We start from the raw sequence: 22489 nt of genomic DNA, 5'->3' as shown, positions 1-22489 counted from the left end.
AGCTCCGAGTCAGGACCTAGAATTGGGTGCAACCTGACCCAATTCTGGTGCGTCCCGACAAGAGCAGCTGTATTATTTTTATATTTTTTTCAGCAGACAAAATATTTCATTTGGATGATGAAATGTAACAGTTTAGGAACCCTAGCGCTATATCCATGTTATCCCAAGGCTGGATCAGGACATTGATTTGTGGGTACAAGACAAATTGAAGTTTCCCAAACAGCCAGATGAGTTGAGCCATGTAAAAATTTGCTGCGTACTGCATACACCGGTAATTCTAAAATCAATGAATTAAGTGAAAACCTTCTACTGAAATATGTCTTTTTCTACACTAGCCCCGGACACCTGCAACATGGGGACCCTTCCTAACGGAGGGTGTGAGTACCTGTGTCTGAAGGCCCCACAGATTACAGACCACTCCCCCAAGTACACCTGTGCCTGTCCAGATGGGATGGAACTGGGACCAGACATGAGGCGCTGCACTACAGGTGAGTTGCCCTCCTATTCTATAACAAGACAATCCGTTAATCGGTAATTGACCATCTTGACCTTGATGTGGAAATATGTAATAAATCAAGTTTCTTGGCCGTATTGTGATTCGATGATAACTACAAACAGACACAATAATCTTACAATCACTTTTATATGAAGATACCGTACAAGCTTGCGGTATTGCCGGGGTTATTGCACTGATGACACGTCACTATCAGTATGTTCAGGTTTCGGTACCTAGCATTGGCTGGGTTATTTTGTGCGAGTGAAATAGGCTTTCTCACTCTCACTCTCCCTCTCTCTCTCCCCCTCTCACTCTCCCTCTCTCCCTATCTCCCCCCTCACACCACCTCACACCCCCCCACCTCCCCTGACTCCCCCCCACCCTACCCCTACTCTCCCTCTCTCTCCCCCCCCCTCTTCTCCCAATCCCTCTCTCCCTCCCCTTCCCCAATCCCTCTCTCCCTCTGTCTCTCTGTCCCTGTCTCTATGTCGCATATCACATTTTCACTGCAAAAATCCTAGTGGAATTACTCCAATATCATACCCTTTTAGATGAACTAACTCGTTCACTCTCCCAGAGGAGCTGATGCATGATGGGGTTGCAGTACCAACGTTTTTGGGCAAGGCAGTACGGTCGAGGATTCTCCTATAACCTCCTGAAGCACATTACATGTAAATCCCTTAAGGCAGCTGCTAATGAGCTGTGCATCTTTCTCTTTTTGCCAGACCCAGAGGGTCGGCCTACGTGAGGCTTTGTCTGTCCCTCTTTCATCCCTCTTTTGTCCCTCTTTTGTCCCTCTTTCGTCCCTCTTTTGTCCCTCTTTTCTCCATATATGGCATAAATGGGAAGACAGATACACAGACATACAGACGGATCCCTCTTTTGTCCCTCTTTTCCTCTTTTGTCCCTCTTTTCTCCATATATGGCATAAATGGGAAGACAGATACACAGACAGATACACATGTCATGCGAAGTCCGGCCATTCAGATTTCAACCACTAGGGGTCTGGCAGTACCAGGTCTCCTGGTTCTGTTAAATTCTAGCAGTCAAAGGGTTATTTGTGGGCTATTTTTATCGCACCTGAAATTACCCCCCGCCCTTTGTGCTCTTGACAGTCTGTCACAGACACACACATTGGCTGTGCCTCCCAGGTGTCCCTTGTGTCCTACAGAGCGTTTGCCGTATTCTCTGTCCTTATTTTCCCCTCAGTCCACAGATAGTACAGTTACTTTACAGCTCCTAGCCTTAATAATACTGTAGACACTCTATGCCCTAGGGTTTTCATCTCTTCCCTCTGGTTAGGTTGTCTCTACAAATCGAGAGAGAGAGAGAGAGAGAGAGAGAGAGAGAGAGAGAGAGAGAGAGAGAGAGAGAGAGAGAGAGAGAGAGAGAGAGAGAGAGAGAGAGAGAGAGAGAGAGAGAGAGAGAGAGAGAGAGAGAGAGAGAGAGAGAGAGAGAGAGAGAGAGAGTAAAGGAGAACAAGACTGTGCATGTACTGTATATAGGCCACTATGAAGTGGATCAGAGAACACACACACACACACACACACACACACACACACACACACACACACACACACACACACACACACACACACACACACACACACTCACCCGCACAGACAAACATATTAGTGAGTAAGTGCTCTACAACTATATTGTGATTTGTGAGTCCAGTATATGTTATTCTTTTGTGAACACGCCACCTGACATTCGCTGTGATAAAATGTCTCAATGGGTTCGTTTTTCTCTTTCAAGTACACAGGGAAGTTTTTTACAGTTTCTGACTCAGAGTATTAACATCATGTCGACTCACTTATAGTTTGTGCCTCATGCATGGCTCTTTTACCTTTGCTGTCATGTTCTACTGCATGCTCTCACACAAATGGCAAAATAAAGCAATATAAGCCACAAGAGGCTGTGGGATTTAGAACAGGTAGGGGACGTTATGAGCAGAGTGTCTTCAGCCACTGTAGCTATTCTAAGATCATGGTAAACCACTGCCTCACATGGCTTATTGGTTTTATAAATAGTTACACAATATGGCAACATGGAATTCATAGACAAATCATAGACATATCCCAAAAACGTCCTGAACGGCACGCATCTTGCACCTACTGTATGCAGAACGAAAAGGAGCTCCTCTTGCCTAAAACAAAATTCTGAAGGGTAATACATCCATAGAACGGTATGGTGAAATATTATAAACAAGACGGTGGCACAGTGATACTCTACATGCGGTTCAGCTGTGTGTATATAGAGTATTTTACAACAGGACTCAGTCAATCGGAATCAAGCAATGGAATCCGTTTTATAAGCTTCATTTAGCCACATAAACACTGGCATCCCTGCTTTGGGCATGTCGTTATAGATCCACAAGCTCAGATCCACAAGCTGAATTAGGGGCCCAGCACGTCCCTGCTTTGCAATGATTGTCCTGTTTCTTCTGAGCAGTGAGGACCAAAACCACCACTTCAGCTGTTCCTACCACCACCACCGAAACCGAAACCCCTACCACCGAACCTCCTACCACCCCCCCCACCACCATGCCAAGCAGCACGACCACGACGACCACGACTACAACAACTTCTCCAACAACCTCCACAACGTCTTCTTCAGCCACCACCAGAAGTATTCCTCCACCCACCGCAGCTGCTACCGTTAGTTCTACTACCACGCCGCAGGCCGTCACCCGGCGACTGACCACTTCCACCTCTGCCCCCCGGACCTCCAGAACACCCTCGACCGCACCCCCTCTCCAGTGGCAGCGGACGCCCGCTCCCACCGGTGCAGAGACGCCCAGGCCGCCGAGCACCGCCGGTCCCAAGTCCACGTCAACACACACGCCTCTGCTGGCTCCGTTGGCGCCCAACAGCATCCAGAGAGAGAGCAATGCCAACCTCTCCCATAGAGGTGAGGAACCAGGGGGATGTGTTTGTGTGTGACAGCGCTGTCTTTAAGTCTTACGGTGAAAGTATGTGTGTGTGACAGGGCTGTTTTTAAATCTTTCTGTGTGTGTGTGTGTGTGTGTGTGTGTGTGTGTGTGTGTGTGTGTGTGTGTGTGTGTGTGTGTGTGTGTGTGTGTGTGTGTGTGTGTGTGTGTGCGTGCGTGCGTGCGTGCGTGCGTGCGTGCGTGCGTGCGTGCGTGCGTGCGTGTGTTGGTGTGTGCAACTGTCCAAACTGAAATGCTAGAGTGCATACAGAGATAGTTATACAAGTGCGTTCACAGACAGTCGCATATATACAGTATATACACACACACACACACACACACACACACACACACACACACACACACACACACACCCACACACACACACACACACACACACACACACCCACACCCACACACACACACACACACACCATCTGCACGTGGGTCTGTTTGCTGTCCCTGCTGCTTCTCTTCATGAGCAGGGTGTGACAGAGCTGTCACAACTAACAAACGGCAGCCCTCTCCACTCCTCCGTCCTCACTCCTCACTCATCTTCTCTTACTGACGTCTTTCTCTCTCTCTCTCCCCCCCTCTCTCTCTGGTACTGCCTGCAATTCTTCCTTCCCTCTCGCCAAGATTTATTTGGCACTCTTGACAGTTGTTGCCCGGAACACCCCAAACAAAGACCGGAGGAGATAATACACTAACTATGCTTTATAAAGATGTCTCTGGGCTATGAAAGCAATGCAGAATTGATAAGCCTCCATACTGTAGGCCTATGTACTGTACCCACACAACACGCTTTGCAGAAATTGATTTCTTTCTCCCGGCCCACGTTGCTTTCAGCACAAATCTGTTCCTGTCAGTAGATGAAAGATAAAATAAGAGGTCTTCACTGTCAAACTTCCAGTGTGTGTGTGTGTGTGTGTGTGTGTGTGTGTGTGTGTGTGTGTGTGTGTGTGTGTGTGTGTGTGTGTGTGTGTGTGTGGTGTGTGTGTGTGTGTGTGTGTGTGTGTGTGTGTGTGTGTGTGTGTGTGTGTGTGTTTTTTCGCAGCTATTCTCGCAAAGTACTGGACCAATCAGCGCCAATCTTTGTTGTGCACGGTTCCTAGGCCGGACAAGAACGGCTACTGAAAGTGTCAAAGTACAGCCTCAAAGGAAATGATGTTGATGCTGTGCAACTCTGTTTACATTCAGCATGAAAACCGTGACGTGATTGGTCGAAAAACACATTTTCTGGGGAAATCCCACCCTGTAGACACTTTCAGCTGTAGTTCTTTTCCAGTCTTTCCTCCTGGTGAGATGAGATACGGTTTGGAACGAGGTTGCAGGCTGTCTGTAGGCCAAGGAAGACACTCCGCGATCATATTTCCAATCTGTCAACAACAACTATGTTATTTGATATTTATGTGAATGCATTACCTCAAACCTACCGTTCCTCCAGACTACAATAGAAAGCCAGAGGCCTGTGTCCCCATTCATATGGAACTTCTATCGGCTACACATACTGTACAGGTCCATGTGTATGCGGGTGGTGATGTCATTGACTCTGCCTTTAGGTTTGAGTTACAAGCTCCACACTTGTTCTCTCAAGATCAGTTTTACAAATGCTCAGCCACACACAGCGCTCAAAACAACGCACACAGACAAACACACAGACACACATGCACGCATGCACACGGCCTGCACCACAAATAGACACACAGACAGACCACCTGCAGCACCGACGTCTGCAGGTGCATCTGCACAGGACAGACATGCCCTTAGATAAAGCCCACATAAAGGGCCAACATACGCCACACACCTATTACCCCACACACCTATGACGCACAATCGTGTACCAAGAGCCTGAGTTTCAATCTCCTGCATCTCTACAATATATAATAAGTATAATAAGTATTATTATTGGGGCATACCTCCTGGTACTTAATCCTGCTGTGAAGAAGAACATTATGTAACGTTATAGCGATAATCATTTCTGCCGTTCAATGCTGCTCCGTTGCTCAGACACTGCCATCATAGGATGACAGCTTTACGCTCCAACATTAACACCTAACACCTCATTCAAAAAGACATTATCAAAACACACAGTACAAATTATAATCATTCTGCTATGACATACCCAGTAATTTTACCCAAACACTGTTTACTATATGCAAGTGCATGGGTCCAACAACATACTGTACATGGTGATGCAAATGCCCCACATCATCCCTACCATTGTCACATTCTGCCTCTTACCAGGTAATACTGTAGATACTATGCAATGGAAAATCAGTATTACACAGCCCTGGGTAGGTCCTGGAAGAGATCTGCCCTCGTGGAGCACCCTATTCTGGTGTTGGTGCCTTATTCATTATTGTAGTACTGGAGTAAATGCCATGGCGCCCTCTTCAGGCCAAGCACAACAAACAACTCTACTCTCGATAGTCTTGAGAAGACTATCGATTGATGTGTGTAGCTCAATATGCAATTTCAAAGGTAATTTTGTGCTCTATTTAGAACCCTGCCGAGTGAGACAGGAAAGATAGATTGACAAGAGATATACAGTAACTATGAGTCATCTTTTCAACACCTAACCCCCCGCATTGTTGCAATTACATGCCACACAACCCTAGTCTGTCAAGGAAGGATAAGGAAGGAAGAGACATGAAAGTTACAGAGACACAGAGACATGGCAAAGCCCATGAGAGTTGCACATGGCTGCTAGGAAACAAAGAAGTATGGGAAAGACACAGGAAGAGAGAGCAAGAGCATAGACAGGGAGATGAATGAGAACCTGATCATAAAAAGAGAAAGGGAAAAGGGAAAAACAAGTGAGGCAGAGGAGGGCGTGAAGGCAGAGTGAGCGAGACAATAAGGAGACGGTAGAGGCGCAGGAGCGAGGCAGCGCAGAGAATAACATGACAGGCTACACAGTCAAATCCTGAGTGTTTATTTAATTCTGAGAGTGTGCAAATGGCAACACAAACTCCCAGAGTTTAAATGAACACCAATGATTTCTCTGTGTAGCACCTGAGCAGGGAGGAGGGGAGATGAACAATGACAGCCCGACCCAGGGCAGAACAACATCAAGTAAGGATGGGAGAGAGATAGAGATAGAGAGGGAATCAGGAAGTCTCGTCTCGATTTACGCAAGTTAAGACACAGTCGCATGTTCCTTCTGCCTTCCAACACTTCCCACCGCACCTCAAGTGCAGGAGATGAGAGGTGGAGACACAGTCAGAAAATGGGGCGCAGATAATACATGTTTTGGATCTGCGGGCCATATGTTGTCATTTTCGACCCGGTGCACACTGTCAGATTTTGCCAGCATCAGCTGGTACAGGTGTGCTGCTTGGTGGTGGGCACAGAGTGAAGCCTAGAAAAAAGATAGGCAAACACCAGCTGGCGCTCGTTGCTCTTAATGTTCATACTTATTTGAAACGTATGCTCTTGAAGCACGAGGCAGCGGGAATACATCATTCATCCCCAGTAGGATATCCTCAGTGTAACCAATCTAATTCTGCTAGTCAGATAATTTTAAAATAGATGATGCCCATGCATTTTTTTAAATCCCATTATGCATAGTTTTTAATTGAATTGAAATATTCATTACGATAGCTGTGTGTCATGCTGTCAGTCAGAACCAACAGCTACTGTAATAAATACTTTTACTAGACATGGGCAGTTACAATGTTTTCGGAACTTTAAATCCCTCCAGTAATGATGACTTTAATGAAGCGAAGACTTATTCAAAGCTCATTTCATTTCAATCTATGTAGTTTAGTTCTCTCTCTCTCTCTCTCTCTCTCTCTCTCTCTCTCTCTCTCTCTCTCTCTCTCTCTCTTTCGCTCTCTCTGTCCCTTCACTTCTTGTGTTGGCTCTTTAATAAACACTTCTTTAATAAGATTCTATTAATCCTCCTTTTAGGGCTAACGTAATTGAATGCCCCTTTCGCTGACTCAGAGTTGTCAACCTTCTGTTTTTGTGAGGCATTTGTGCGTGCGCATGAGTGTGTTCTTGATCATATACGTGACTCTTTACTTTCTAAGCTTGTGTTAGCACATGTGGTGAAGAGTTCTGTGTGTGTGTGTGTGTGTGTGTGTGTGTGTGTGTGTGTGTGTGTGTGTGTGTGTGTGTGTGTGTGTGTGTGTGTGTGTGTGTGTGTGTGTGTGTGTGTGTGTGAGCGCGCGCATTTGTGTGTGTGCTGAAGAGAGAGAGAGTGAAGGAATCCCTTTGTGTGTCACTATCTCCACCTTCCTCTCTATATTTGGGTTGCCATGCATGCTAACTACATGCTGTCTCCTCCTGGGAGAACCCCATCCGTATGCAGGGCCAGCATTCTGATCGCACTCTCTTATCTTCCTCACTAGACTTCATTATAGCCCACTGATTACACTGTGGCCAATGGCCGACCGGCCACTAATGATGGAGGGGTGGGAGATTATTGCCTCAGTTCCACACCAACCTGTTGGGGTGACAGGTGAAGGGGAGTAGAGTCAAACTGAATTATAGGAGAGGGGAAATATAAGTGTATGCAGTTTGTTATTCTCTTTAAGTTTATTTATTTGCACTACTGTAATACTTAATTACACACTCACTCATCCAGTATTCATTTATTGCTTCCTATCACTAAGTTTATCAAGCAGCTTGTGTCTTGCACAAGGACACATTGATGCAATGCAATGCCAGGAGGAACTGGGATTGAAACTCCCAGATGGCCACTGCCTCATTGTATCCAGATTGCATCCAGATTGCATCCTGATGTGATTTCATACTCTATATGACCCTGATCTGCATTCACACTTCACAAAGAGAATGTCTCTATCAATCCATCAGAGATATCATATTGCTTCTCTTCCCTTGCAAAGTACTAATACATGATATAGACGGATTTCCGCGCGACGTCATCACAGAGCAGAATGCGCAATCTGCGCATGCTCGGGGGAAACGAATTGTTGCGCCGTTCACTCTGTTGTTGTGTTCGGGAGTTAGATAGCCATAATTCTGCTATTATAGGCATAATAGGCATAATGCTGCTATTATATACAAACAGATCCAACTTCCGACAAATCATTTTTATTGAGTAAACAAGGTATTACAAACTGCATAATTTAATCTACTTTCATTAAACCCGGTGAAGATCATTTCTTTTATGAATGGACATTTGACCAGAGCTGCTGCGGGTAATGGCGCCCTCTATAGGCTTCCCCCTCCTCTGCGCGGTCATATCCTCTCATGTTTACTAACAGGAAACCCGTCTATATGCCAGCTTGACACTTGTTGTTTTTTGTCACCATTAATGTAAACCTACTACTTTCAAATGTCCTTTTTTACGGGGCCACTGCTGTGGATTACCCAGTGAGAGCGCATACTACGGCTATAGTCCTTATAGACCTGGACCAGGTTCAGATCCGACCCGGGGCTCATTGCTGCATTTCATCCCTAAAATTTTTAATTTTAGGCAAGATGGACGGACAGTGTCATGGACTTTACTGTAATTGTGTCTTTTTTATTTATATCTGGTTCTCTCTCTCTCTCTCTCTCTCTCTCTCTCTCTCTCTCTCTCTCTCTCTCTCTCTCTCTCTCTCTCTCTCTCTCTCTCTCTCTCTCTCTCTCTCTCTCTCTCTCTCTCTCTCTCTCTCTCTCTCTCTCTCTCTCTCTCTCTCTCTCAGCAGGAAGTGAGCACTACCTCCTGGGTAATAACATCACAGTAGCGGTTTTGGGCATCGTCATCCCTATTGGTGAGTATTCTATCTGTGGAGCTGTGTCTGCCAGCGCCTTGTGCTGTGGTGTTAAGACTGCCTGCCTGCTTTTTCCTCCCTGCTTCTGTTGTTCTGCTTCAATCCTACCTTCCCGCACGTGTGTGTGTGTGTGTGTGTGTGTGTGTGTGTGTGTGTGTGTGTGTGTGTGTGTGTGTGTGTGTGTGTGTGTGGATGACAGCCCTAAGTAGATATGTCAATTAGGGCTGTCGGAGAGCCATATTTCAACTGACATTATTATTATTAATAATTTATTTGTATTTGTTTATTTTTATTTCACTTTATTTTCGCATTGAGATTGATATCAATTTTGTAAGAGAGATCCACCATTCTCTCAGTAAAATGGCGAGGTCAATGTTAGTAAGTTGATTGTTCCAACTAATCTATCTGAATAGACATAGCTGTCAGCTTAATGTGTAAATGACCTTGAGATGGCTGCATATGGGGCTAATTGAGATCCCAATGCTTTTATCGTTTGATTAGTTAGTGAAGCTTTGGAAGAATTGTGCAGTGGCTTCAATTCTCTCCTTCGTTTAATTCATAATTGAGATATCAGCTTATATTAAACCCCCCTCTGAGACTATTAACCCTTTCTCTGTCCTGGCCTCTCTGCATGCGTCTATACCATTCAGTCATTCCAGCAATAAATCCTATATTCAGCTTTCAACATCAATTACAGCCACAGGTCCACATGGGCCGGATTTCTGACTCTCAGTTGCATCTGCACTTACACAGTCCCACACCCACCCACAGCTCTGCAAGGGGGGATTCTACCATTGTTGTATCCAGCCAAAGTCAAGTGATTATGCAGCTATGCTGTAATTGGACTGAAATAGTCTAAATGAGACAAAAGCTGATATTCACTAGTAGAGCATTAACAGAGGGACAATGGGAGGTCTGGGGTTTCCGGCCTAGCCACGTAGGGGCCTCTATTGGCTGTCCAACAAAAGAGCAATTAGATGGGGCTTCCGCAAGGGACAACTGGCATTTCCATCGGTATGGGAACACACAAACACATGCCTCAATCACACTCTCCTCTGCTCTCTCACGCCTATTCTCTTCTCCTTCACGCACACACATGCATGCTCTGTTCGCTCTCTCTCTCTCTCACTCTCTCTCTCTCTATCTTGCTTACACACATGCGTGTGCACTTGCACACACACATACACACACACACACGGCACGTGGCAGCCAGACAGTCATGCTGATATGGTAATGAAGCAGCAATGAGGCGGCCAGAGTAAAGGCCCCTGACAGAGAGACCATATCGCTCCCCTTCAAACCTCCTCCCCTTTTCTCACGTAATCCTCTCCTAGTGACAAATGATGTTCACAAGCCAAACTCCAAACAGGTTTTTTTTTGTGTGTGTGTGTGTGTGTGCGTGTGTGTTTGCGTGAGCAAAAAGCATGCAGTGAGTGTGTCGGGGGAGGTGTCTGTGTGTGTTTGTATGTTTATCTGCATGGACACATCATTGTCAACTGTATACAAGCATTCATCTTAGTTGTGGTATGAATCATTTTCTGCATGTTGGTCTGAGAGGAAACGTGTGTGTGTGCGTGTGTGTGTGTGTGTGTGTGTGTGTGTGTGTGTGTGTGTGTGTGTGTGTGTGTGTGTGTGTGTGTGTGTGTGTCTATGCGTGCATGTGCGAGTGTGTGCTTGCATGTGTGTGCGTGCGTGTGTGTGTGTGTGTGTGTGTCTATGCGTGTATGCATGTGCGTGTGTGTGTCTATGCATGCGTGCGTGCATGCATGTGGTGTGTGTGCACGTGTGTGTCTATGCGTGTGTGCATGCATGTGGTGTGTGTGTGTGCGTGCGTGCGTGGATAAGCTGTACGTGTGTGTGATGACAGTGCCGCTCCGTGTCCCCTGGGCTGTGTTAACGCTCCCGCCGTGTGTTGTTGTTGTGTGTGTGTTAAACACATGCAGTCCCTATCCTTGCCACAGTGGTCATCGGCTTGCTCTGCACCGGAGGCTACCTGGTGTGGCGGAACTGGCGCCGCAAGAACACCAAGAGCATGAACTTCGACAACCCCGTGTACCGCAAGACCACGGAGGACGACGACGACGAGATCCACATCGGACGCCAAGGCGAGAACGTCGGCCACGTCTACCCCGCCGTGAGTGGCAGCCACACTCAGCCCTTCATCGCGCTCCCCCTCGGGGGCGGGATCACAGACACCAACTCCCACTGGTACTCGGGGGCGCCGATGCTCTCCAGCGGCAAATGAGAGGCCGGCAGGGGAGGAACGGTGGAAAAGGATATACAGCGGTTGGGTTATTATAGCGGATAAAAAGGGTGTCTTGGGGACGGGTTTGGAAAAGCCCTGGTGCCATACTACATGTAGGCCTGTCGTCAAAACGGAAGCACAGGCTCACACAAGCATACACAAAACGTCTAATTTACGCTCCCGTAGCGCGCCCGGCGCCGCATGCCGAAAGGATCTGTTCTTTTTCGACAAGCGACGCCGGCGTACGGCGAATTATAAATTGAGATGAACTTGCATTTTTCATCATTGCATTAATTATTACAGTCATCGAACACACGCATGTACGTACATGAGCCCTTCACCAACACACCAGCGTCGTCTCCACCCCATTCACCCAAATATATCGTATTGTTTTAGCACAATCCATCACCAACCTGCCATTCCATGTTTGAACAGTCATTTTATTCTGTTAAAGGGAGACACAACTGTACTCTTTGAAAGGGCCTCGCGTACAAACACAACTGGTGTGCGGACAAAGTAATTAATTTTGGTGGCTTCAGCCAAGGAAATTCATCTTTGTCCCCTATGTAAGCCACGGTAGAAAATCCCAACTTTTCACTGCGAGGTCATTGCACTACAAGTGCTAGCTGCACTGATTGCCTTGTTAGAAAGTAGAGTTTAGAGTTTGCCTTCGAGTTTTGGTTTGTTTTTTGGGGGGATTTTGTCAGCCAGGCGTCACAATGACTGGTGTGGCAGTAAATCACTGTTTCAACACAAGTTTTGCATTTCAATACTCTTACTCATTCTACTTTCACTACTTACAGTAAGTCCTATTTTACACTTCATCATATGACAATGTTGCACGAAAGTAGCTAATCTACAAGCTCATTACACATGGCCCTGCAACACATTGTGAGCCTGTATATCTACTAATATTAGTATCTATACATTTTGTTAACATATTACAATTCCCAAAATATGGACGGCAGGTTTAGAATTATTAAAATATTGGAGGGAAAAAAAAAACACTCACTGGAAATGAATACTCAGGCTAAATGCAGCAAAACTACTGCATATGGTGGGTACTGTTGCACTTTAAAATCCTCAGTATTAACGGAGAGTGAAATAGTTTTACACTCTCTGAGTTTAATTAACACAGAGGATTTTACTGTGCTTGGTGACTACCACACTGCAGCGTAACTAAGGCGATCTTAAAAATGAGAGGCCTTCGAGGAACGGGAACACGGGTGTTTTAGCTTTATGGTAAAAGATAGCACGGGATGGGCCTTACCGGAGCAGACCTGCACATATTCTATTTATTCAACGACATTTTGTTGTTTAGAGATACAGCAGAACATTAAAGGACGGAGGAGAGGATTATGGGGGATGGGTGTTAGCTGCTGTCAACAGTTGGCATGGTAACAAGGATTTCTTTGTGTTGTGCTGGAGAAAGAGAGGGTGGACGCAAGGAATTGTGGGTAGCTCTGGCATGATGACAGACAGCAAACACAGGTGCACGCACACAGACATGCTCACCACAGGTGCACAACAGAGGCAAATTAACATTCAAGGGCGAAGTGACATCTCTTCACCCAACAACTCCCCTTTCTTCTTTTTAGGGCTGCAACTATCCATTATTTTCTATTTCGACTTTTTGGATTAATCGAATAATCGAGAAGCGCAGGTTTTTAAAATAATTTTCAACAAATCAATGTACCACTTAGGCGTTATTTTATACTTCGTCGCACAGTGGTGTCATGTAAAAGTATAGAAGATATCAGATCTACAAGCTCACAACGCTTGGTGATGCAACGCTGTTGTAAGTTTGTAGATCTGCTATTTTCACTATTGAAAGTTTTTGAAAATTAGTTCAAGTAACTGTTGCACCCCTTCTTTTACTGATCTGGTCTTCTTAATGTGTTTGTTGGGGGTGGGGCTATATTCCTTCTCTGTCCCCGCTTTTCCAATACTCTTCTTCTCTCCATTCCCTTCGTCTTCTCTCTACTTATTTCAGTTCTCCTCCTCCCCTCTGTTGTTGTCAATGTGCTGTGGCAGTATGGTGTCTGTACAGAGAGCCAAATGGCTCCTGATGCGCCAGGCGTTCTGAGCCACAGGCAGACAGGCACCCTGCCTTCTTCATAGAGAGACAGAGACGAGGAGGAGGTACAAACAGGAACGAGGAGAGAAAGGAGCAGAATAATGAGGAGGAACAGGCTTACAGTATGTTGAAAGCCTGTACTTCCTTAGAGCCTTTCTCTTTTGTTTTCTCTTTCCTGTTTCTCTGGCCTCTTTCTTTCTTGCTGTATTTTCATCTCTCTCTCTCTCTCTCTCTCTCTCTCTCTCTCTCTCTCTCTCTCTCTCTCTCTCTCGCTCTCTGTCTCTCTCTCTCTGCCCCTCTCCAGCCACTATGATAACAGTCTTTTTATCTGCTGTTTGCAGCGAGTGGCACTGAGTCTGGTGGATGACGGCTACCCCTGAGGGGGGGGGGCTGCACCGTGTGTACCCCCCCAGTCCCGTTTACATCCCATCCCGGGCCCCACTCCTCTGGCCACGGCCTCCACACTTCGCCCTCCCCCGAGGCCAGCACAACACAAGAGGAAAAGAGGGTTAGCAAAGCACTGAGACAGAAGGGAGTCCTCTGTGTGCCCCCTCCTCCCCAAGGAGCAGGGGAGAACTCGTACATCTACTGTAGTTCTACACCCCTTTCGCTTACTAGCATTCCTCTTACTACCATTACTAGCTGCTACTACTTTGTCGCCTTCTAGTACTAGCTAGTTGTTAGTACTAGTCTTACTTCTACTAGTACTCTTCGCTCCATTCCCCTCTGTCCTCTGGCCCTCTGTAACAGTAAAATCATCAGTGCGAAAATTTAACGCTGAGATTAATACTTTTCAGTAGTTTAATTGACACTGAGGATTTCACTGTGTAGTTGTGTCTATAATGCTGCTCATAAGGTTGTTTTTCATTTTGACTAACCCTGTGTGGCCATCTCAATGCACAGTGTAAATAGAAGGCCTGCCGGTCTGAGAGCCAGCGGGCATCATGGTGCATTCCCTGTTTGTTGACTTTTATTTATTATTATGTGTTTCACTGTTGTAAATATGTATTAAGTACCCTGCTGAGAGTACTGTGCACACAGCACGGTCCCTGTAAGTCTTACAAGGGGGATGATAGTGGGCCGGGAAATTATTCTTGTTCACGTTTCTCCTCGATTTTAAAGCTACTGTAACAATGAAGGACACGTTAAATATTTTTCTTTTGTTTCAGCTTCCATGTAGAGAGCAGCCAGGTGCTGGCTTTGGATTTCTTTTGCGGCGTTCTACGGTTGAGAGAGTGAAGGGGGATGTTTTTAAGGGGCAGGGGGAGGGGGCTTGCACCAGAGGTTCGTGCCACAACTACAAGGCAAGAAAAGGAAGGGATTATGGGTAATCCTTTGACTGCTGGCATTGGAGGTGCAGTATGTGGAGGTTTGATAATAAACTTAGGTGTGTGTGTGTGTGTGTGTGTGTGTGTGTGTGTGTGTGTGTGTGTGTGTGTGTGTGTGTGTGTGTGTGTGTGTGTGTGTGTGTGTGTGTGTGTGTGTGTGTGTGTGTGTGTGTGCTTTTGAGTTTCATTTTGTACATTATGCACATGTGCACCTACTGTATAAGTGCGTGTGTGTGTGTGTGTGTGGCTATGAGTGTTTTTATGGCACAGGCTTCTAGGGAGGCGACCCGCACTGGACGTTAACAAGTCTTGCTGTTAGTGACTGTGTTTGGGCGTGGTTGTTCATTCTTAAGACTTGAAAGCACATGAGTTAGATGGAGAGGAACTGTATTAACCGGCATAATTAGAGCAAAGAGATAAGCATCAGCTGGCTTGCCACAGATAGACTTTCATTACGTTCATATGACTAAATGACTTTTTACTGAAGGCAATAATAAATTACATTTTGTTGTAATAGTGATGGAACTTTGAGAAGCCCTTATGCAAGATGAGTAACATTATCTGTTCATAGGGTGAATTTGTAAGTAAGTAAGTACGGTTGGTTAGGCTTATTGTCTGTATCAGCCAAGCGACGATGGCATCTGTCCACTTATAATGCGCTAGACCCCTGATAGATGGATTGCTGAGGTGGCGCCCCACGCCTACAGTACCATCAGCTCCCAGTACTTACAGTACCACACGTCTTAGTTACCCAAGCTGTGTTACTGATATGCTGAGTTGGCAGTGCCTGGGATCGATCCCAGAACTGTATGGTCCAAAGGTGAGTGCTCTACCGACTGAGCTACCCGGACATTACATCCATGTTGTGTTAAATTGTCTGGAGATCAATACAGGTTTGTTTTGTTTACCAAGATCGTATTGTACATACAGTACAACACTGGTCTTCCATAGTTAACATGAGATAATAAATGAAACTTAAGAGTCTGAATGTGTTGTAATACCAATGATACCATCTTATACACGGACAAACACCTGATATGAAGATTAAAAGAAAGCAGATTAAGTAAATGCACATTATGGTTACTTTGACGAGGCAAACAGGCAAGCTCATAACACAGGAGGACAAATAGGAGGGTGAGAGAGACTGAGAGAGAGAGACAGGGTTGTAGTACTCATGTAGTCCGTATTCATGTACACAGTTAATTTTCACAGCAGATATGTACACACACACACACACACACACACACACACACACACACACACACACACACACACACACACACACACACACACACACACACACACACACACACACACACACACACAGAATGATTAATGATAGGCAATCAATCGTGGCTGTCCTCTCCATGGGAAAAGACCTGTCCAGTGCAGACGCTGGTGGAAGCACATGAATTGGAGGGAATGGAAGGAGACACACACACACACACACACGCACACGCACACGCACACACACTCACACACTCTTGTGGGAAGAGAGAGGCTGATGGAATTTTGATTGGGCAGGAGGTGACAAGCTGGGATTAGACCAGACTAGGACGGTGCATGTGTGGTGGGCAAGACGGATGGTTGGTCATTTATCCTGTTGGATTTTGTGCTGACGAGGTGTCCCAGTAATCTGACGTACACGTCCACTGCAGCCTCAGAGGGATTGTAGAATATCTCTTCCACAAGGCATGTAAAAATACATTACACTGCAGATGATTTGTTTATATTTTTACAAGTGGCATGGTAGACAGGTGAATTGGGTTATTTTCTACAATTAAAATTTCCATTAGATGTACAGAATACACCTCCATTTCCTTCACATAAACACTTTTTTTTTCAATTGAAGATATAAGCCTTCAATTGAAATACCTATACTTTGTCATTTGACGAAGTATAGGTTAGAAAGTGGGCTAGAGTCTAGCTTACGGTCTAGCTGTTAGACCATCGCCACAGGTCAGTATGTCGTTGAACTGATGTGGTGCTTCTCTGCAGTAGTTGCAAAATGAAGTAAGTAATTTCAACTGATTAAAGGGCCACATAATAGGTTTTGACGAGGGAGAATAACACAAGCTTAATGTAAACTAAATATAATGTTTATCACTGGCCAGTTGATGCAGAGTTAACTGCAGATATGGTGGTCAGGTATATTGTTGTTTCCGCTCATGTCTTACAAAATATGAGATTTAACATTCAGCAAAAATGGCCGATCTTCAGCTCACAATGCGTCAAGTAAGTAAGTAAGTGACACGTGAGCTTGTAGTATATAGGGTTTAAGTGGTTAATAATCTTTGTTGAAGAACGGGATAATCCCAACACATCAGCCCCACCCCATACCAGCATATGTGTTCCTGAATTGTACATTTAAGACAGAGCTGAATTTAATATTGAACAGTAAAACTCTAACCATATGCCCTTGCCTTGCCCTGAGCGTATGCATTTCACCCCGTTGGCCTCAAGTAACATTTTCATTCAGGAGAAATAAATGATTAATTTATGGAGGTGACTGAGCGTGGCTTTATAAAAAAACAAATTCTTACTGCATCAGTGTTCAAATTGCTTTGTTCACCTGGTAGCCACTGACACCGAAGGACACGGAGAAGGACAGCCATGCGTTCAAAAGGCTTGTTGCGTTCATCATTCCTCATGCAGCACGTCGCAGCACTTGTACTTTATTGTAGAGGCCTTGTTTACAGTTTTTACCGTTCACTTGCAGCAGTATTGCGTATTGTGTTTTAGGGCAGTGGTTCTCAACCTGTGGGTCGGCCACATGATTTTTTTTGGGGGGCGGTCCCCAGATGACAGTGAAGTGACAATTTAAGGACTTTCATGACCTTTTTAATACCTAAAAAAAAAAGAGAAAGAAAGAAAAAGACCATTACTGCATCAAAAGTAATCGACAAACTATATTATAAAAACTGGTCAAACATTGGCCATATTGTAAAATAATAATAAGAAAGAGGCGAACATTTTGAAAATAGCCGATCTACAAGCTCACGACGCCTCGCTTTGTGAGGTGTCGTGAGCTTGTAGATCTGCTATTTTCACTAATTATCTGTGGAACCGAAAATGCCTCAACTCCTTCATTCCAAGTGCTTATCAGGGTGGGGGGGGGGGGGGTGTCCCCAGTTCAAATATGATTATTTTGGGGGGCCACGGCCCGAAAAGGTTGAGAACCACTGTTTAAGGGATCCATTGGGATCGAATCTATACTGGCCTGTCGATATCACTGGGAGTACTGCCAGCCTACGTACTGTTGTCTTATACTTTACACTGCTTCATGCAGAGACTGAAGGACACACTCCGTTTGTGTGCGTGTGTGCGTGTGCGTGCGTGTGGGTGGGTGCGTGTGCGTGCATTGATGTGTATACTGTATGTGTTCAGTCATTGTTATACTAGAAATATCTTTACAACACAAGGACATTTTTTTGTATCTTGCTTGAAATACTTGTGTTGTTAGCCTTGGTTGTTGCTCTACTGTACAGCACTGTAAACGTATAACTAACTCATATTTACAAATATTGAGCCACAGATATTGCAGTTCAACTAAATCTAACATGTATGTTCCATTATGCTCGGTTGGTAATCTGATTATTACGTTTGGTGCACTTCATGTTAAATTTACTGAAACATTCTTGGCAAACCATCTCTGGTTCTTGACCCCAGTGTCATCTCATTAAAGTGAAGTTCTTACTGTACATATAAAGGCAATAAAATCCCTCCCTAATATATTTCTCTATAGACTTGTGGGAAACACTTTACTTAATGCATACATTTATGAATATTATAAAGTTTGTCATAACCCATCTAAACACCTTTCATCTCATATATTCATATTATATTATAAGCAGAATGCTAGAATTTATAGTTTGCTTCACAAAGAGACATATCAAGCTATTAACCAGTTAAAGACATTCCAATAGCTGACATAGGTCCTATTCCATTTTAAGTGTAGTATGCCTTGACTGAAGTGTTACTGATTTGTGCTCCCTACTCTTTTAAATCATGTTGTCTCTCATCCTCTTCCTCTTCTTCTTTCTATGCATTTCGTGGTTATTCCCTATTGATTCTGACCAGGGTATATGACCCATGCTGCTTTAACCATTATTCACATTTTCTAACAACACTGACACATCTCCACGTCAACCCCTCATGCATGTACAAAAGTAATGCTATAGCGCCTAGCTACGAAACTAACAAAACAAAGGAGCACGGAGGCTTCCGTTTGCATGCCGCAGCACATTGTGTTTTGTGTAGATCTCATACAAAATATCATGTTGGCTACACAATTCATTGTGTTGATTTTACTTAAAAATGAAGTTGCTGCCTCCATGTTAGTGCGTGAAGTCGGCTTTTTGGCGAGCATTGCTTTTCTTAGTGCGCCTTCATTCTATCACCCTCTCATCTTCATCTCAGCATCATCTTCATCTCTTTGCATCTCTCATTTGGCAAGGGCTATCTATCTCAAAGGGTAGACAGACACACTGGAAGACTAAAAACACTGGAGGAAATGCATGGAAACCCTTGGACAAGAAGGAAACCCCGAGCTGAACAACCCCTCCCAGCTGTGAACCAGAAAACGCACACACAAAACACACCCAGAAAGGACAGGTGAACCAACCCACAATGCCGGGTGTTGGGACCGTGACTCTTTTATGTGACTGGCATTTAGTTTGTCAACCCAGTGACTTATCCCTCGCCAACTGGTTCCTCTTATTATCACATATGTCTTTTGAACTGTGAGTTTGTAAGTGAGTCGTCACTGTCTCTTTCTGTCCTCACCAAACCATTCCTGGTTTCATATTCTGCCTTCTTGATGTGTGATTACTTGAATATCAGTGTCCAAACTCCTACATCTTTCTGCCAGTCATTGTAAACTAAAGGTCAGAGGTTGGATAAAGGTTGCAGCTGGGGTGGGGAAAGGGTGAGATCTGTGTGTATAAACATGTTTTATGGTGTGTAGGGGGGTCATCTTGGCATGAACATACCTAGTAGGCAACATTTTGATGTGATGCCAAAATTGCAATAGAGATGGGCAATATTGCCCTCAACAATTGATATACATTGAATTGAATACAATGATGAGCAGGGAGTGGTGGGGGTTAGTGCAAAATACAATTTTATATCATAGTCGTATATAAGAAACACAAGTACAGTATAATGGCCAAAATTGGTCAGAATTATTGGCAAAGCAGTGAATATTCTCTAAATGTTGCCCATGTGTTCTGGTCTAAGGGGTAAATCTACAAAAAGCATTCTACATTCTATCCATTCCACAGCCATATCACAGGCATTTTTTTACGCTGTTTGTTGCACAAAACTTTTCAAGAAGCCTTCTGCACTGTGTAAAGAGGTACGTACTTAGGAGGGGAGGGAAGAGGGGGGTGATCCAATGGTACAGTCCAATGGGTTTGAATCATGACTTGTAAATACATTTTCATATAGCAAAAACTTTTTGATAATGTTTTAATTGTATCTGTAAAAAAAAATTTAAAGGAAAAAAAAAACATGTACATAAACCTCCAGGGGAAAAAGGAGTGTAGACCATATATGAATTTATTTGTACACAAGAGCACTGGATTTCTTTACTACTTGATTGTAACTAAAAAATTAATAATCTGCCAAAGTGTTTTTATTTCCTTTTATTTTCTCTTGACTGTTATAGTTTTTTTTTTTTTTTTTTTTTGCTTTTTAACAGTAAAGCATTGCAGATTTTTAGTGTTTATATTTAATTCTGTTGAATAGTTTTTGTTGTGGTATTTTGGTTGTTTTATTTTAAAGAGGGGTTATAATTTTAATTTATTGGTGCCTTGTTTTGTGCTCCTGTATACTTTTACTCTGTTGCTTACATTTTTCGGTGTTTAGTGTCTGCAAGAGGGGTGGGGTGGTGTCGGGAGGGTTAGATGGGTTGGGCTGGGTGGGACTTAAAAACCTAGTGATTTCTGTACTTACATGGAATATCTGTACTGTATGCCAAAATGGTCTCACTCACGTTTCTATGAAATCAAGCTGTTGATAAATATCTCTATATATTGATATTAAATTTATAAAAATCACCCAAGTTCTTGTGTCAGTTTCAATGTATCCTTTTGTCCAATCCTACTGTTCTTCACTTTGCAGCTGCCCAGGTAACCGGCCAGGATGTCCTCTCTTCCAGCTGTCATGAAGGCATCATGGGAGCATAAAGTTGTTCTTGTCGGGTAATATACAGAGCAAAGAGAGCCTATCCATTCCACCTATGTGCCTATGTGACCTCTGAGCCTGTATCAAATGTATAGATGTATCAAAGCAAAGGAACTAGAATAGCTGAAGGGGAATAGAAAAAGACAGAATAGAGAGGGTGTCTGATAGAGCGAGGGAGAGGAAGAACATACAGACAGAGGGAGATGAGAGTAACCCCCAACGGTGGGGCCAGAGTGACAGCTCGCTGGGGGTTTGATGGATGAGGAGGCAAGGAAAGCTGGCTGTAAGTAGGGACACTGCGTGGCCTTGCCTATTGTTCCCGTGTTCTGTTGCTGTTCATTGAACATTCAGGCCCATGCCCTGTGCTGTCACATCACTGAGAATTAGATAAAGCAGGGCAGCTCCATGGCTTATCCTCCATTGCTTTCATTACAGATTTATGATAACTGGAGGGCATCCGGGTGAATCATAGGGTTGTGGCACATGCTGTGCGCTCACAATGTGGGTGTGATTCCAGATCACAAGCTGAATCATTCCCTCACTTTCTCACTCTCATCACTTAACCTAGACATTTTTTGTATTCATGGCATGTGAAAAGCCAAACAGCCACCATGTGCCTGAAATTTTGGAATAGAATGTTAATGCATTTTGTTTCCTATTTTTAAATGGTCATTGATGGGTGACTAGTTAGTGAGCAGCACACATGAAAATGCAGCACCAAAATGTCCAGGACCACCAGTTTGAGACGTATTAGGTAGAAACCATTAGGTAAAGAGCAGTATTTCTCAAACATTTTTTATTGTCAAGGACCCCCAAATTTACATGTATTTGGCTGCGGACCCCCATCTCAAAAGATTTTGTGCCAGAGACACCCATAACAGCCATAGCGCTTAAAGCAAGGTTTTTCTAAACATTTCTAAAATAGCTGAAGTGTGAAATAGGGTTAAACTGTTTGTGATGCTATATTAACTAATTTGGACCCCCTGGAACCCCTTCAAGGACCCCTGGGGGTTCCCAGACCCCACTTGTATACAATATGTTGCTCCAAAAGTCTTAGAATGAGCCTAGTATTGTGTGATGACTAGATGTGAAAAAGCACATTTGAACCTACCACTTTCTGCTCCTATCAGCACCAGACAACAGTGCAGTAATGCTTATGCAACTGTCACAATAATTGCCACCTAAAATATGTGGCCATATAAAATGGTCCATTTCAACTTGTGCTGGGCAATAGGGCCTTAATTAGCAACATTTCAGTCACACATCGCAGTTTGACAGAGCAATGCCATTTCCAGCACCATGAGTAATGCTTGCCACTGGTGGCAGTATGGGGTCTGAGCCAGTCATTTTCTCAACCAATTAACATTAGTCCAGTGGCAAAATGTCTACTGCTTATTTTTTCCTTACTGAAGTGACAAAAAGCATCTGTTTTTAAAAATGCACTTTTAAATTGCATGGTTGACATTTTTTAATCTGTTTACGTGGGGATTAATAAC

The 22489-nt window shown here is 44.3% G+C and overlaps 1 protein-coding gene across 5 annotated transcripts in view; it reads left to right on the top strand.

Annotated features, from left to right (window-relative positions):
• The window catches only part of lrp8 (low density lipoprotein receptor-related protein 8, apolipoprotein e receptor), a gene marked incomplete at its 3' end in the record, with an annotated part of 215155 nt that extends 200456 nt beyond the window's left edge, over positions 1-14699 (top strand). The window contains exons 15-19 of one of the 5 annotated variants that reach the window (XM_084065761.1): positions 336-488; positions 2951-3409; positions 9089-9157; positions 11101-11291; positions 13821-14699. In XM_084065761.1, coding sequence (XP_083921887.1) covers positions 336-488; positions 2951-3409; positions 9089-9157; positions 11101-11291; positions 13821-13859 — 911 coding nt within the window. Of the gene's footprint in view, positions 1-335; positions 489-2950; positions 3410-9088; positions 9158-11100; positions 11403-13820 lie in introns of those variants that run through there. The other 4 variants (XM_084065760.1, XM_084065758.1, XM_084065759.1 and 1 more) reach the window with 4 other exon arrangements.
• Positions 14700-22489: the final 7790 nt, after the last annotated feature.

This window comes from Gymnoscopelus microlampas, assembly GCF_963454915.1.
Source record: "Gymnoscopelus microlampas genome assembly, chromosome: 9".
Classification (NCBI taxonomy): Eukaryota; Metazoa; Chordata; class Actinopteri; order Myctophiformes; family Myctophidae; genus Gymnoscopelus; species Gymnoscopelus microlampas.
This window is presented reverse-complemented; position numbering and strand designations above follow the sequence as displayed.